This window comes from Geotrypetes seraphini, chromosome 7 (genome assembly GCF_902459505.1).
Source record: "Geotrypetes seraphini chromosome 7, aGeoSer1.1, whole genome shotgun sequence".
NCBI classification, from domain to species: Eukaryota; Metazoa; Chordata; class Amphibia; order Gymnophiona; family Dermophiidae; genus Geotrypetes; species Geotrypetes seraphini.
The window spans coordinates 109,408,671-109,426,517 of NC_047090.1; the positions used below are offsets into that span (position 1 = coordinate 109,408,671).

At 42.8% G+C, this 17,847-nt stretch overlaps 1 protein-coding gene across 2 annotated transcripts in view; it reads right to left on the reverse strand.

Moving 5' to 3' along the window:
• MAP3K9 (mitogen-activated protein kinase kinase kinase 9) overlaps positions 1-17,847 on the reverse strand; it is a 76,744-nt gene that overhangs the window by 16,378 nt on the left and 42,519 nt on the right. For both annotated transcript variants that reach the window (XM_033953508.1, XM_033953507.1), the window contains exons 5-9: positions 15,946-16,121; positions 14,059-14,299; positions 7,532-7,654; positions 5,486-5,636; positions 2,796-2,908 (exon numbers count right to left, since the gene is read on the reverse strand). In XM_033953508.1, the coding sequence (XP_033809399.1) occupies positions 2,796-2,908; positions 5,486-5,636; positions 7,532-7,654; positions 14,059-14,299; positions 15,946-16,121 (804 nt within the window). The remainder of the gene's footprint in view (positions 1-2,795; positions 2,909-5,485; positions 5,637-7,531; positions 7,655-14,058; positions 14,300-15,945; positions 16,122-17,847) is intronic.

A 17,847-nucleotide genomic window follows, 5' to 3' on the forward strand; every position in this document is an offset into this window, starting at 1 on the left:
AGCGGATTGAGAGCCTGCGACCACTGAGTAGCCAGCATCCATTGATGAATCCTTAGGTGAAGCCTGGCAAAAGGAGTCACGTGAACTGTAGAGGCCATGTGACCTAGAAGAACCATCAACAGGGGGAGAAGAGTTCCTGTTTTAATTAATTGTCACTAAGGATAGCAAGGGAATCTGAGGTGAGGGAGGGGGTGGCAGTGTGTGATTCTTGCTTTTATTGAGTGCCACATGCGAGAGAGAGCAAGAGGTCACTGGCTAGATCTACATTGCTCTCTCTCTTGTTCAGTTTAGGCACCTGTTAGCAGTTCTGAAAATCAGAACATTGCCCCTCCAACCAAATACCACTCAGTTTCCCACCCCTACAGGACAGGATTAATTCTTCGAGGGCCCCTAGGCACACAAGTACACTGGGCCCCCCTGGGCCTGGCCTTCCCTGCCCATGCCCCGCCCCCATTTATCTGTTTTCTTATTTACTTTTTTATTTCCACTTATATTTCTTTTTTTTTTTAAATTCAAAACAAACAAAGATTAGCATACCAGTGCAGTTTTTCTTCTATGCAACCCCCAAACATCTCTGAACAAATCCCCCTTCCTTCCCTTCCCACCTACTTACCCAGAACATTAACTCTGAACCCTTTCAATACGTATATAAAAGCGTTCAAATATACTAGGCCAGTTACTGGGCAGACTTGCACGGTCTGTGTCTGTATATGGCCGTTTGGTGGAGGATGGGCTGGGGAGGGCTTCAATGGCTGGGAGGGTGTAGATGGGCTGGAGTAAGTCTTAACAGAGATTTTGGCAGTTGGAACTCAAGCACAGTACCGGGTAAAGCTTTGGATTCTCGCCCAGAAATAGCTAAGAAGAAAAAATAAAAAAATAAAAAAATAAAAAAATTTAAATTGAATCAGGTTGGGCAGACTGGATGGACCATTCGGGTCTTTATCTGCCGTCATCTACTATGTTACTATGTTACTATATTGTAAAGCAGTAATACTATTCAAAATATAAGTCTATAGTAATAACCAAGTTTTACATTGCCTAACTGCCTCACTCTACATCAGGGGTGTCAAACTCAATCACATAAGGGGTCGAAATCTGAAAAAAAGGCTAAGTCGCAGGCCAAATTTTTAATTAAGATACTTAGGGGTCCTTTTATTAAGGTACGCTAACTGATTTTGCGTACGCTAAATGTGCACCTTAATAAAAGGACCCTTAAGTGACTAAGGCTTAGTCTTAGCAGACATATAGGGTTACAACATCTCCAACCCACACCGGCTCTGTGGTGTAAACAAATTAAATATTGTAATCACAAAACAGAAAATAAAATTATTTTTTCTACCTTTTGTTGGTCCCAAGCTCTGGTTGTCTTCTGATAACTCGCTTGCCAGGGTCTCCTGTCGTTTTCTTCTTTCTCCGTGCTAACCATCCATCTTCCATCTCTGTTCTCCCCTTCCGTTTCCCTTCCCTCCCTTGGAGGTCTGGCATCTTTCCTTTTTTTCGTGTCCATATCTGCAGCTTCGGCAATGGACCCCACCATCCCCAGATCCACCAGCTGTCCTTTTCTCAACTACCCTTTCATCCAGCATCTCTCCCTCCTTCCCCACCACCCCAGGGTCCATCATCTCTCCGTTTCTCTTCCCAACTACCCTGTCCTATGCCACTTCCAGAAACTGTATGCCTCCCCTTCCATCTTTCCCTTCACCCCATTGGTCTGGCATCCATCTTCTTCCATTCCATCCTCCAATGATCTGGCATCTCTCTCCTCATCTTCCCTTCCCTCTCCCACACCCACACCCCATGGTCTGGCATTTCACTCTCTTCTCTCTCTTCCCCCCACTTCCATCAGCATCTTCCCCCTTTCTTTCCCTCAGACCTAAATCCATCCAGTATCCTTCCTCCTTGTTTTCCCCTATCTCTGCACATCAATTCCATCAACATTAGCCCCCTTTCTTTCCCTCTGACCTAAATCCATCCAGTATCCTTCCCCCTTATGTCTTCCCCATTTCTCTACACACCAATTCCATCAGCATATACCCCCTTTCTCTCCCTCCACCACCCTTTCCACACAGCAACGGCAACGCCCCCCCCCATGGCAACGGGCCTCTACCCTTCATCGATGATGATGACAACACCGCCCCCCCGACATCCACATAAACCAATGTAGCCAATTGTCAGCATAAACAGCAACGCAGCCATTTTTTTTCAGACGGCAATAGGCCCCCCCTTCCCTCCCTGCATGGCAACGGGCCCCCACCCGATGATGACAACGCCGGCCCCACCCCACAGCAATGGGCCCCCACCCATCAACAACAACGACAGCCCTCCTCCCAGCATCGACAGATGGCAATGCAGTCAACCCAGCTCGAAGAAGGTCCCGTGATGACTGCATCTGCCAGAAGAAGTAAGTGATGTTGGAGGGGGATGGACCGGCTCATCGTGGTACCTTCTTGGAGCTGCGTTGGCTGCATTGCCGTCTGTCGATGCCGGGGAGAGGCCAACGTTGTTGTCGTCGGGTGGGGGCCCGTTGCTGTTGTAGGGTGGGGGCCCTTTGCCATGCAGGGAGGAAAGAGAGGGGGCCCGTTGCCGTCTGAAAAAAAACAATGGCATGATAAGTCATCCTTCAGCGGGCCCCCCTGACTATTTCAGGCCCTAGGCACGTGCCTAGTTGACCTATTGGATAATCCAGCCCTGCACCCCTATAATTTTAAAGGGGCCAATTTAGCATCTTATCTCCCAAAATTGTGTGACTAGATCCTTTAAATGTACTTGCAAAATAATGTGTAATCTGCTCTTACCCATTTTAGTCAAGCTGGTAAACCCTAGCATGATAGGAGATGTTTTCTGGACCTTCTCTAAATTCGGAACAATGGGTGACCACTGCTTGTATCCATCAATTAACGAATTAAGGCTAAAGAAAGGAAGGTAAAAGAAATATCAGAAAGAAACATGCTTTTCAGATGTAGTCCATAACCAAAAATATTCTGGCTGACCACTGGAGCTCTTGGATGCTTTCTTACACATTTCAGAGTTTAAAAGACCTCTCATATCCACTAAGCGTTTTGAAATTAGTAATGCATACCAGTGAAACAATACATGTGCTATATAAAGTGCAGATATTTTAGCCTCCCTGGCTTACTTGACTCCTAAAATTTAAGCAATTAGTCCTTTTGATAAATAGAAACATATACAATATCTAAGGAAAGAGGGAAGGAGTTGGGACACTGCCTTATTTTAATAGTTCTACTTGCTGGAAGGCAATTCTTCTGTTCCTGAAAACTACAGACTGATTTCTAACTTGTTATTTGGTCAAAAATCATTATGAAATTAGTTTTATAACTAATAGATTATTTTTAAAAATATGTTCGCTTTACTTATATATCAGGTTTTGGAATTTGTTATAGCACAGTGATGACATTGATTGCAACAGTGAACAAAATGATGCTAGGTTTATATATGATTTTTTCCTACTCAGGCCTTGAAGGGTCAGTTATTAGGTGATTTAGGTCTTTTCTATCCAAAAGGAACTCCCCATCACCTGCTGCTATGCCATTAATCTGTGGAGTCCTCAAGGCTCCATTCTTTCACTAATGCTATCTGACTTATGTCTGTTCCCTCTTTTTACCCTTTTTCAAGGTTACCAGCAATTTGTATGCAACCTTGGTCTCATTCACACAGTCTCGGGGCACCAGCTAGCTCTTTGAGTCAGGTATCCTTGACCAGGGCATACAAATGAAAGTCTGAGCTTAAGCTAGGCATAGGCCGGGGTCAGACTTCACTCCAGTAGGCTGAAGGATTTTTCCCCTATGGTTCAAGTCACTCCAAATCTAATTGGAAGAAATCAAGCCAAGACTGATAGAAAACTGATAACTTGAACTTTACTGGAAATCGTGAAAGCAGTTTCAACTTTCAACTATTTATATCTAGGCCTTTCAGAGTACAGACACTTTTCACAGTTCTCATAGTAAATGTCAATTCAGATATTCCATCATAGCATTTCTTATTCTCTTCTTACATTTCCTTCAGTACTTGTGGTGAGCTACTCTGGGTTTCACCCTCTTCCCTCAACCCAGAAACATGCTATCTAACTGCCAAGCAGAAACACTCCACCAGGCTCTGTGATAAGTAGAGTCACTTATACCTGTATTTACCCACAGAGATGGGTATCCACATAGTGTAGTTTCTGTCCTCTCCTGGCAACAAGCCCTCAGGTACAGGGTCCCTATTCTTTTTTTTCTCTTGGTGAGCTGTTCCAGGTCCTACCCTCACTCCACAGCCCGGGACCATGCTATCTTCCCACCAAGCTAAAACACTCCAAAGTCTGTTCTGTTGGCAAACCCCCTCTGACTTTCACCCCATAGGCTGTCAACACACCCAGGAGTCTCCCTCAGTACTTGGGCTCTGGTGGAAGATCTGGATAACCAAAAGCCCTACTTCTGTTCCTCACATCCCTTTTGTAGTGTTCTCCCTCCCATTTAAGTCAGGATTCTCCAACTCCTCCCACTTAAGCTCTTCTTTGGGGTCAAATGTATATAGAAAATATTAAGGGCCTCTTCTATCAAACTGCACTAGCAGTTTTTAGCCCAGAGAGCCGTGCTGAATAGCCCGCGCTGTTCACCGACGCTCATAGGGCCATTCAGCACAGTTTGATAGAAGAAGCCCTAAGTTGCTTATTTCTTCAGATCTCTTATGCCTGAATGTCCAATCACTCACTGTCTGTTTTGATGACAGTCACTAGGTTTATAATATGACTTTTCCAACTCAGGCCTCATTGCCTCCATAGTCCCCCCACCCTATCTGCCTCATCATTCCCCTTCTACCTGTGCAATGCATATAGATTCACCCTTTTGTCCTGCCTGTCTGTCATAATTAGATTGTAAGCTTATGGACTTTTCTTTTAGGAAATTATCTGAACCTTTTAAAACCCTGCTAAGCTAACTGCTTTCACAACATTCCAGAGTTTAATTACATGTTGACTGAAGAAATATTTTCTCTGGTTTGTTTTAAATCTATTACTTAGTAGCTTCATTACATGCTCCCTAGTCCTAGTATGTTTGGAAAGAGTAAACAAGCGATTCACATCTACCTGTTCCACTCCACTCAGTATTTTATAGTCTTCTGTCATATCTTCCCCGAGCCATCTCTTCTCCAGGCTGAACAGCCCTAGCCACTTTAGCTTTTCTTCACCACTCTCACCGTATCAGCAATTTTATGTTTAACAGCCTTTGTCTATATTTTTGCTGTTATTTTGCATGTGCTTATGTCTTTATTTGTATACTTTGATTCTTGTTGAAGAGCTGTTTAAATTACCTTTTATTTGAATGTAAGGTTAAAGATTTATTAATCTGATTAATCAATACATTTAACTACAGATGTGCTCTACTTCCAGCTGTATGCATTCAATATGTAGATTCATGAATAAACACGTCAAGATTTGAATGCTCAGTCATAGATCATTTGCAACCTAGGTAGTTTTTTGCACTCTCACCTATCTTCTACTGAGGTTAACTCCTTTTGATAGAAAGAATTTGGGCTACAGATACGACCTTTCTTGTCTTCTCTCCTCTCTTCTTCTTCTCCTTCATCCCTCTGTAGGACCAAGTTGCAGCCACATGCTTTGTTGCTCTTATCTGGGGTCACTGTAGAAGAGGCCATCTATTACAAAAGTACCTTTAATTCTCAAGAGAAAAAAATTGACTTTTAAATGTATTATTGTACAATTCAAGGAGAAGTATAAGGTATGAGTATCTAGCTCATCTTTCCTAGTGACGCTCTGATGCCAGGAAAGTCACTTATCTCCCTGAGCCTCCAAGACCTAGCTGAAAACAAGGGGTGCATTATTTTCCAGTACAAATCTAATGAAAATTCCCCCTCATTTATAAAAAAATGGCAAGCCGCTTTTCTCTTGCAACATCCCTAGATTAGGAGTAATTTGTTATTTTACTAGTCTTTAAGCCCGTTACATTAACGGGTGCTAGAATATTTGTCTGTCTGTCTGTCTTTCTTTCTTTCTGTCTCTCTCCCTGCCCTTGTGTCTTTCTTCTTTTCTTTCTGTCTCCCTCCCTCCTACTATTTGTCTTTCTTTCTATCTGTCTCTCTTCCTGCCCCCTATGCAGCATTTATCTCCCCCTCACCACTTTCCTGTACAGTAGCCAAGGAGTGACAGCTTTCCAGGTGCTGGGTCCATGAGTAGCACCTTATGCCTGGCCTTGTGTAGACCCCAATTAAGTTTTCTGTGGGATATGATAATTTAATATACTGTCTTCCACCATAGTTTCAAGGTAATTTACAATAAAACAACTGTTTACAAATATATAAGAACAACAACAACAAAAAAAAAAATAATCAGACCCCCCGCTCATCTTTTTTTATTCTCCTCCCTTACGTTTATTGTGGTCTGCTGGAAGAACTTGTATTTCATTCATGTATTTTCCTTTTGATCTGATGCCTTCGGTCTTATTTTTTTCTTGGAAAAGCAAGCCCTGTGTGTTTAACTTGTCATTATTGCTAATGTAATAAAAATTAAAAAAAAAACAATCAGATCCCCGAGTCCTTTGTACCCTGAGCCAGAGCCAATGCAGCAACCCAGAAGAAATGGCATCCTTGAAAGGTCTCTGGCCCAGCCCGAGGGCCCCACCGTGGATCAGGCATCGAGAGACCATCCCCCCCATTCGCGTTCCAGTTACCTGGTCCACTTTCAGCGAAAGCCACACCGTCCATCACCTCACGCAGCGCGAGCAGAAGAGCGGAAGGTCCCTCGCGGTGCTGGAGTGGGCGGGGCTGCGCTCGTGCCTCTCCCGCGCTGGCCGCAGCGGTTAAAGGCTCGCGCTGGACACAGCCATTGATCAGGGACACCTGGAATTCCCACGCGGAACGAAGAGCTTCAGGAGATGCTCGCTCAAGGGAAACCGTGGGTGAGTGGGAGGTGGCGCCACCCCCCCCCCTTTGAGGAGGTAAGCCCAGCCATCCCCGCTACCAGGTGCCCGGAACGCTTCACAGTCGCTGCAGTCTCAGTCACAGTCTCTTTGTGGGGGCGGGGCGAATGCCGACCAGAGCACGCAACGCGTCGACGGTGACTAAAAACCACGGGGCGGGCGCTGATACCATTGGGCCGTCAAGTGGGCAGGGCTGTGGGGCCTGGGTGCAGAGAGGAGCCGTGGCGGCGGCTTGAGCATAAGCCCAATCTGACTTGGGTATATCTTGAGGACTGAGTGAGAACCCTGCACAATGTTGCTTCATGGTGCGGCGGTGGTAAGCCCGATGCGTGGTAAGCGCGCATGCGCACTCTTGTGGCCACATCACGATGGATCAGGGAAAACGGCTTTAGAGTGCGCATGTGCGCTTACCATTTTATTATTATAGATGCAAGACCAGGTTAGAAAGTCAATGCTCACTTCTCTAGTTCCTTCCAGCTCTCCTGCTAGCATTATACTACATTTGTTAAAGGCGAATGTTGTGTTTCAATCATCCTATCAACCTGAAGCTATAGTACCATCACAATTTTGTTTTATTTTAATCTAATCATGTGGCTTACACTGTATTGCCCTTAGCCGTGGAATGACAGTAGGACTTGCAGGTGGGCTGGATCGGTAACCAATCAAGTTTTTCCTTCTGTCCATGGTAGGTGAGGCTTGCACAGTGAACTTATGCTTAAAATCTGCAAAGACATAAAATTTGCCTTTAACAACCTGGATGGAAAAAGTAAAGGGCAATGACTTTGTTAATTTAAATTCCTTAATATTTGGAGCTTCTCTTAACAGAACATCAAGGGAATATAGCATAGGTTTTCCTATGTTCAGCCTCTTTTACTGGAAGGGACCACATACCCTTATCAAGATGGCCAAAATATCTGTCTCATTCTCACCACCATCTCTATTTCCAATATGACTATTTTACTGAGGCCTTTATCAAGAAATTCACTCAAGCAGTGTATACTGCTACTATAATTTAACTTAATTAAAATAAAAAGTGGCCAGAGGAGGCAAGATGGCTATTGCTCTTGGAAACTGAGCAGTGAGCTATGCTGACAAGTTGAGATTTTTAATTAGAGTAAGCATAAGGCTCAGGGTAAAATGTACCCTTTGGGGATACAGCTAATAGAGTTCCAACAAATAATTTTCTGGCCCAGGTGAAGCAATAGCAAATCTACCCATCATAGGAAAACTGTTAGATCAATTCCCAATTTATCTTGGCATTTTGCTGAGCTTGGGCACAAAAGATGTCACCTTTGCCCCCAGTGACAAGGATTCTTAGTGAAGTACAAAAATACTAATTGGGTCGGATTTTTTTTAGCTAACATGAGATCTACATGCATCTTGGACGCATTTCCCTCTCACTATCCCACCCGCCCTTTTTTACAAAACCGCAATAGTAGTTTTTAGCGCAGGCCAGCGAGCTGAATGATCTGCGCTGCTCCCGACACTCAGAGTTCCTATGAGCGTTGGGAGCAGTGCAGAGCATTCAGCGCGCCAGCGAGCTAAAAACGACTGTGGATTAACCGTGATTTTATGGTTAGCTATAAACATCATCCTTGGTTCAAGGCTTATTGTTTGTAACTGTAAAAGGAAGCTACTGTGCAACCCAAAAGGCAGTGTGGAATGTGATGCGTCACTGGGATCTTGATCCCACCAATATTAAAAAAAATTCGGGAGCAGGACTGAAGATTGAAGAGGCCATACAAACCAATCAAAAAGATGCCCTGCTGCTCCCAGGACAAACTATCCTGAAGGTTGGAGCCAAAGATCTTTGCTTCCGGAATAACTGTTACCCAATCAACATTACCACTTTTTGGACAACCTTATAGACCAGTGGTCTTCATTAAGTTTTAAGCTGAGATCACTTTGGATTCTAATAAGCTGAAGAAAAAAGTTGCCAAATATGTATTTTCCCATGTGGGACTATGACACTACTGACCAGTGCATGTCAATGACATCTACCCCTACCAGCCCACCTACAAACTTCACTGAAGGAATATTCTCAAGGTTGTGAGCATTTCTAAATACATACTCTATGGTCTACTGAGAAATACCTTGTCCTTCAAGCATGCATAGGGTTACCAGATGTCTGGGAAAACTCAAACATGTCCTCTTTTTAGAGAACTGTCTGGGTACCCTGACAAACTTTCCAAAACCTGGCATTTTGCCTGGGTGTTTTAGAACCCTGATGAGCTCCAGCCACATCTGGAGGGCCTCCGAGCATGCACAGATGATGTCACACACATTCGTGCATGCTCAAGGCCCTCCAGAGGCAGCCCGGATGTCAGGGAAGAAGAAATGAGGCTTTGTGGGGGCAGGGCTGCTTTGGAACGGGGCAGGGCCACATGTCCGGATTTTTCCAACATAAGTCTGGTAACACTAAGCATGCAGCTCTTCCCCTACCCACTTTCCTCTTTCCATCCTTAGCCTAGGTAGAGAGGAGATAATGAGGGGCCACCTCAGAAGTCTCTGCAGGTAGTCATTGGCCCCCGGGTCTTGTGTTAAAGAACACTATTACAGACTGTGCCATTTTGCAAAACTAAAGATTATGTTGAAAAAAAAGGTGCTTCACTTCCACAAATCAGGTCTCCAATCCAATCATGGAACCAAAACAGCATATTTTTAGCTTTGACAGATTAAATTTAAGTAACAGAAAATAAGATCTGGTAATGCTGGACGTGTTGGCAGCTTATAATGTGTTATTTATTTATTTGTTCATTTTTACAGCCCGTCCTACCCAGGAGCCCAGCGGGTTACAATAAAATAAAATTAGGTACTTGGAACTTACCATGCTACTCTTATGCTGTTTGTTGGACAGAGAAATAAAGGTACTGCACTTGCATGGTTTCAATCTTTGACCATGCAAAAGAATTATTTGGGGAGTACTGTTCCCCTCTAAGCTGAATGGTTGTCTAGCAATCAACTAAGTGCAGGTTTGAATCTTAATTCCAGCATGTAGCATCACCTCCCACTTCAGATTACAACATAACAATGCCAAACCCAAACAAAAGTGAGCTGTTCTAGATCAGTAGAAATAAATGATCTTTATGGCCCTACAGCAAAAACCAGTGGCGACATCTCTTGAGGTATGATTAGATGGTCAAACTACCATGGAGCCAGTAGATTTCACATGTTGTGAAACCTTCATTTATGGCACTGCAACAGCTAAGACTGCACTTGGGAAACTCTTACACTCTCTGGGTTTAATCTGTATTGGTTAATGCAACTCGTACCACAGCCTGCCAAAGACCAGGCTTAATTAAATGATAGTAATTATGGTAGAATATGGTAGCAATATTGGTCTGGAGGGAAAACATCAGATCATGCGACTCCACAACAGAAAGAACTACATTGGTTAGGGTTACTAGACATCCGGATTGCCCCAGATATGTCCTCCTTTTGAGAACATATCCGGGGGTTCAGATGGCTTTTCTTTGTCCGAGTTTTGAAAAGCTTCCCACAAAATTGTGTCGGGAAAGAGGGCATCCGCGCATGCATGTGGCATCGTGTTGCATCAGCGCATGCGCTCCTGCCTGACCAGAGCAAGCAGCAGGGGTGGGGCTAGGACAGGATTAGGGGTAGGACTGGGGTATAATGGGGCGGGGTATGGGCATGCCTGGGGAGTCTGGCTTTTACGAATGTAAAATCTGGCAACCCTAACATTGGGTGCTACTAGGGCAGAGAGTTTAAACTAGAGTCCCTTGGGTTTAAAAGCATCCATAATACTGGACATAGACTTTCAGCAGATTTGCTTGGCCCTATGCACTTACTTGACAGTTAGGTTCTCCTAAAGACACTCCCTGAAGTACTAACCTATGCAGATGCTTCTAACCAAATGACACACTTTGCTCGGCTGCGCTTCAGTGTTATGGAATAAGATAGCAATGAGTTTTACAACCTATTTCCATGATCACAAACAGTGGCGTACAAGGATGAGAGGCTCCCGGGGCAGTGGTGCCCCTCTCCTCTGCCTTCCCCACCCCCTCCTGCCTTGCACGCGCTGCTTCCCTTCTCAGTACCTCTGTAACGTTCCTGGCATGAGCAGCAACCCCCAACCTGCTGTCGCGTCAGCATCGGCTCTTCCTCTGATGTCACTTCCTAGACGTGGGTCCAGGATGTGACATCAGAGGAAGAGTCGACACTGGCACGACAGCTGGTTTTGGGGGGGGAGTTTCTGCTTGTGCCAGAAACATTACAGAGGTACTGGGGAAGGGAAGCAGCACGCATGCATGGCAGTGGGGGGAGGAGGGGGCCCAAGAGAACAGATGCCTGCTCACACACCAAGTTGGCGCCCAGGGTGGACTGCCCCCATTATGCCACTGATCACACTTTAAGGAAGTTAGAGCTTTATTTTAAAAAATTTAATATGACATTTAAATTGATTTCTATTAGAATCCATTCCAGGGCTTTGCAAGCCACAGGCAGATTCTTGCTTTTTAATAAACGAGGTGAAGAGATGCTTTGTGGTGCTTCTACAGATGTCCATTCCATCAGACCTCAGATTTTTAATATATGTTTGTTTGTTTAGTGCCACACATTCTAATTATCCAGTCTATTCATATTTATAGACTTCTTCCATTTGCATACGGATGTGCAAGTAGTGTCCTGCTATCCTGACAAGCAAACGTTTTTGACGTAAAGGCTACGTCAGAGAAGAAAAATGAGGACCACTGGTTCACATTATTTAAAATAGAGCATCACATTCTCTCTCCCATAGAAGCAACATGCATTCAAGTGTAAGAATTCAAAAGAAAGTAACAAAATACCACCCAGAGTGGTCATGACGACATCACCACAACTGCAACAAAGTTCTGAATATTGTACAGATTGTTTCTGAAAACAGACCTAATACAAAAATAGACAAGTTCGAATCCATAGTTTAGCCATTAAATAAAAGGATATTAAAACCACCCTTGCTCAGTTCAAGTTAATATAGGTGAATCATCATCTCTCCAATGCAGTAAAATTTGTTGCATCATGCAGCATCATAGAGATATAGAACGGGTACAAGTGAATTGATTTTTTACTCCATCAAAAATGACAAGACTAGGGGACACTCAGTTACAGAAAAATACTTTTAAAACCAATAGAAGGAAATTTTTCACTCAGAGCTCTAGAACGCATTCAGAAGATGTGGTAAAAGCAGTTAGCGTAGATGGGTTTAAAAGGTTTGGACAAGTTCCTGGAGGAAAACATCCATAGTCTGCTATTGAGACAGACATAGGGGAAGCCACTGCTTGCCCTGATATTGGTAGTGAAGTGAGTATGTGTCCAGGGGAAATATTTTGGATTTAATTTGGTATATTAACCATTTCTAGAAAGACCTGCTTCCAGCAGAGCTCACCTGGCATCCTCTTTAAGAACATACGAATTGCCATACTGGGACAGACGGAAGGTCCATCAAGCTCTGTGAGTTTGTTTGGCTTGATGTTGAAACCGATGTGGATGATTTCCTGTCCTATTAACCCTCTTTCTTCCTCCCCTCTTAAAGTCAATCGATTTGTACCTTTGCTTAATCTTTGTAAACCGCATAGAACTTCACGGTATTACGGTATATAAGCTGTTATTATTATTATTATTAAAACTGTTGGATTGGAACAGTTTTGGTGTAAGCTTGGTATGCGAAAGCTTTTGTTGTAAATCGGAACTATTTTGGAGCAATTTTCATGTCATTTGAAAAACGGTTTTTAAAACTAAATGAGTTCCTGAGAGTGTCTAGGGGTTTAGAGAAGAAGCTGAATGAGTTTGATTAATGGGAAAACTATTACTGAAGACCAGTGAGATTTTTGTAGAGTCTGTCATACTTCTAAGAAGAACCCTGTAAAAGGAGACCACCCTGTAAGAAAAGAAAACAACTATATTGTCCTCTAAGATATTTTTTGGGGAAGCTAAAGTTTCTGGAAAAGAAAAATTGTTTTAAAAATGTTTATTTAAGCTTAGACTCCTCTAGGGTCTGGATATTGAAGAAAGAGCTCACAGGCATTACTGGTTGTGCTTAGGGAAGAGTGGTATTTAATTGAAACTTAAGAAACTGATGTATTAAATCTCTTTGTCCACAAACACAGGAAAAGAGTGTTAGTACATTTCTTAAAGAGATACTGCTAATTTCGGAAAAGATTCCTCCTCTCCCCCCCCCCCAACACACACACAAACCTCATTGGGGACAATGCTGGAAGTGTGGGAAATGAAAAGCAAGAGGAGGTCTCCATTGCTGGCTCTTAAGTTTTGGGCTTGTTCCTAGATTTAATGAAAATCTGTTAAGGCCTGCTGGGGTAATGTGAATCAGGACAGGGACTGGAGTCCAAGACAGAGAGAGCCACATATTGATTGTAGACAAAGAAAAATAACATTTACTAAAGATAGAGGTCAGGGGCCCAGTTCCAATCACAGGCAGAAGAAAAAGGCAACATAAAACTAGTCCATAATACAATATCCTCAGGTGGCCTGCAGTGCCACTAGATATCTTACTGTCTCTCAGCACAGTAGCACACTATTTGGCCCTGGCCTGGTTCCTCAAGTACTCGGGTCAAAACACAAAATCTTCAAGGTTCCAAGTGAGACTTGGCCTACCTAACTTGCAGTGGCAATTCATACATATGGGTAGAGGACTGTGCCATGGGGCATCAATAATTCCTTCTGGGCTTCCTCAACCTGGCTGAGCACCTAGCTTTTATACTTCTTAGTTCCTGCTCTTCTAGCTCCATCCCTCCTATGCCACTTCCTGGGTGGGACTATGGATCTTAAGGTGGTTCTGACACTGTGCAAAAGAATCCTTAAGGGGAAGGGCAATGTCCTATAGACTCTCTCACACCTGCCTTAAGGAACATAGAGCTGAATCACAACTGCCCCTTACCCATTGCTGACATTTAGGAGTGTCTATGGTCTCAATAGTGCCAGGATGAGGTACAGCCCCCATCCCTCACTCACACACACACTCTTCTCACACCTTTGGTGGAAAGACACTGAACCCACTCAATCTTCTGGTGGAGGATGGGGGCTCACTCTGGCTGAATTGTTCCAGGTGCCACACCTCTCTAGGGTCAGACCTAAGATTATTCAGCAAAAACAGAGAGAATATATTACTAACCTGAAGGAAGACTGATTTGACTGCCGTTCTTCAGCTTGAGTCGACTCTTCTTGAACCTGCCCTTATGCTTTTTTACCTTGGGCTTCTCTTCACACAGCTGGTGAATGATGATGTTGAACTCCCTTTCCAGAACGTCTATCTCCCGCTCTGCTAGCTCCTGTTCACGCTGCCGCAGCAGTTCCTCGTGGTTCTTTTGTTCCAATGCAGCTCGAGACAATTCTTCCTCCCATGTGCATAGCTCCTGAATTGGAATAATGAAACAGTGCAGAATAAAGTCACTACTTTACTTCAAAGTAGGAAATGGCAACACAGGGCCATCCTATCCATCCCCTAGGTAAAAGAGAGGGAAGGATCAAGGAAGGTAAGGAAATGAGAAGTTCATACTTCAAAGGGCATCTTTTTTTTTTCAAATATCCTTATTGATTTTATGTTCAAGGGCATCTTTAAAGAGGAAGGTTTTAAGTTTGGTTTTAAATCTATCTAGAGATAACTCTAATCTAAGATGAGTGGAAGTACATTCCACAGGGAGGGGACAGTGACCGAAAAGATGCTACTATGGGTGGATTCATGAGTGATCTGTCTGACAGTTGTTTTGGAGAATCCAATTTAAGATGAAAGCATATGTCAAATTTTACCAAAAGTAGTAGCCTCTTTGCTGACATTATATGAACTTCCTCGTATCATAAGATCTCAATCACAGCACTTATTAGTCTTTCCGTTGATACAATTTCCCGTATCTTTAGTGTGGTAGGTTCGCAATTATGGAATACTCTCCCACACTGTTCGACAGATCTCGTCCTTGATACAATTGATAACAAAGGTTAAGAATCGTTCCCGTTTCTTTAGTGTGGTAGGTTCGCAATTATGGAATACTCTCCCACACTGTTCGACAGATCTTGTCCTTCATATCTTTTCACATGAATTTTAAAGCCTATTATTTTTCAAATAGCCTTCTCAGACTTAAAGATGTCGAATTGTTTTATTCTTTCTTAATTTGTGTGATGGAGAATAGATTGTATTGGGGAATGTGGGTTTTTTTGCCTATTTATGTAACTTTTATGAATGTTTTTATGTAACCCGCATAGTTCTTTGCATATATGGGATATAAATGTTTTAAATAAATAAAATAAGTATAACAAGTAAGTTTTGTTGTAGAGATCAGAGGGTTCAAGATGGTAATTAGGGGATCGAATTTTGTGGGTTTTATATATAAACAATAGTATCTTATAGGTAATTCTGTGTATTATTGGAAGCCAGTGAGCAGACTAACAGCGGGGTAACATGATCTTATTTCTTTGCCCAACTATTAGTTTTATGGAAGTGTTTTGAATTAATTGTAGTTCTTTACAGCTAATGGGTAATCAAAGCAGTGTACATATTTTTGACAGTTACTTATTATGTACCTGGGGCAATGAGGTGTTAAGTGATTTGCCCAGAGTCACAAAGAGCTGCAGTGGGAATTGAACTCACAACATCAGGGTGCTGAGGCAGCTGCTCCAACCACTAGGCCACTCCTCCATTCCACTAATACCCTGATAAATGGAATTGCAATAGTCTAATTGGCTAATTACCAGGGAATTAATCAACATGTTAAAGGCAGATGGATAAAGAAGTGGTTTGAGTGAGCTAATTTTACATAGTTTGAAGATGCATCATTGGACGACCAAAGAGATTTATTATTAGAAAGTAAGCCTATAACCTAAAGTAACATCAAATATTTTGAGAGGGAGGTGATTGAACAGCAGTATTGGATAGCAGAAGGGGAGTGGCCAGCGCCTGGTTGACATTGTTTGATAGAAGAAGAACCCTAGATTTTTTTTTTACCTGTTACATCACAACTTCCTTCACTTTGACAATTAATTTTAAAATTTACTGTATTTGGGATACCTTTTCTTTGGCCCTGAGTTGGTCAAACATCTCCTGTATTTCATGCTTCCAGTCTTCCTGCAGTGATTGGAAAGAATCTTGAGGCATGTCAAAGAAGCCAGATTCCTCTATTCTGGTTAGCTGATCCAGGATATTAACAAAGGATGGTCGAGAATGTGGGTCTGGATTCCAGCAAGCTGAGAAAAAAAAATAACCACATTTTTTGTTTTATAGTAGTAACAGAAACCATTTCACAATGGTGCAAAATAAAGTCACTATGAATAAACACATTTTAAATGTTCTTCTAACCTATTTTAACTTAATTTTACCTTTTCTTTCTAAGGGGGGAAAGTACTATGATGGCGTACATCAAGAGCTAATATGCAAAATTTTGACAAGGTCAGTTCATGTTCCAACTGCATTAATAAAGCACTTAACAAAATCATATATTTCACTGGATTTTTTCAGATGTAATCATACTATTAATTAATGTGTGAAGCATGGCAAATATCCTGTCTCCTCCAAAGCCAGACCACTTTTTCATTCTGTTTCTTTACAGTTTATAATACCAGCTTAAATACACATGATTCTTTTGTACGTTTCATTCAGTGGCATAGCCACGTGTGGGATCAGGTAGGCACAGGCCCAACCAGCAGCGGCACCACATGTAATCAGCAGGGATTCCCGATTCCCAAATCCCTCCACCTTTAGAGTCCTGGAATCTTTCCCTCCCATCCTCTGCAGGCTTTCAACTCCACTCCCCCAAACTCTGGGCGCTAATGTCCCGGAGGCAGTTGAGTTATTGGGGGAGAGAGTGGTTTTGAGACGGGAGGTGAAGTATCTCGGCGTGCTTGTGGACTCAGGACTTACCCTGAGAGGATAGGTGCTGTTAGCAAGGTGTATTTCCATCTTCGGTTAATGAATGGACTTAGGCCTTATCTGGCGGCTCCTTTGTTTAGGATAGTGTTGCAGTCGATGGTATTATCTGTTTTTGCTTATTGTAGTCTGGTGTTCTTGGGAGAACCAGAGTCAGTTTTGTGTGCGCTACAGGTGGCCCAGAATTTGGTGGTACGATCTCTGTTTTAAATTGGGAAGATGTGAGCATGTGATGGAATACTTTATAAGGTTGTACTGGTAAGGTTAAGGAACAGGATACGTTACAAGTTACTGGTAAATGTCTTCATCTGCCTACAGAAGTTGGCTCCCAAACACCTGGTCTGGAGTATCTTGCCATGTGAGTCATCTCAAATGCTTCAGTCAACTGATCATTTTGATCTGTCTGTCCCATCTGTGCGGGATTTGAGGCTTTCATCATCCAGGAATAGTGTTTTCCATTGCATCAGCCCCAGGGAATGGAACAACCTTCCAGAATATATTTGTCAACAGCAGAATCTACAGAACTTTAAGAAAGTACTGAAAATACATTTGTTCTGTCAGATGAGATATAGGGTCTGAGACTGGTTGAGGGAGGAGGAGTGGTGACTGTTGAGTGCTGGTCATTGATGTATTCCATGGTCTGGTCTGTTTTACTAGTTATAATGATGTTCGTCGTTGAGGCGAATTGTATGTTATATGTAATTTTATATCCTGATGTATTCCATGATCTGGTCTGTTTTATTGATTATAATGATGTTCATCATTGAAGCGACTTGTATATTATATGTAATTTTATATTTTGTATGTTAAGTGTGCAATTTGTTCTATAGTAATATCTGTGTGTTGATGTGATTTGTATATTAAATGTAATGCATTATTTTGTATGTAAAGCTGTAAACTCACCCTAGATAGGGCGGGGGATAAATAAACAACCCCCCCCCCTTTAAAGCCTTCAGTTCTTCATTGGCAGTGAGCAGCAACTCATACCCACTACTTACGTCAACCTCAAGCAGCGATTTATATACACTGCATGTGCCAGCCCCAAGC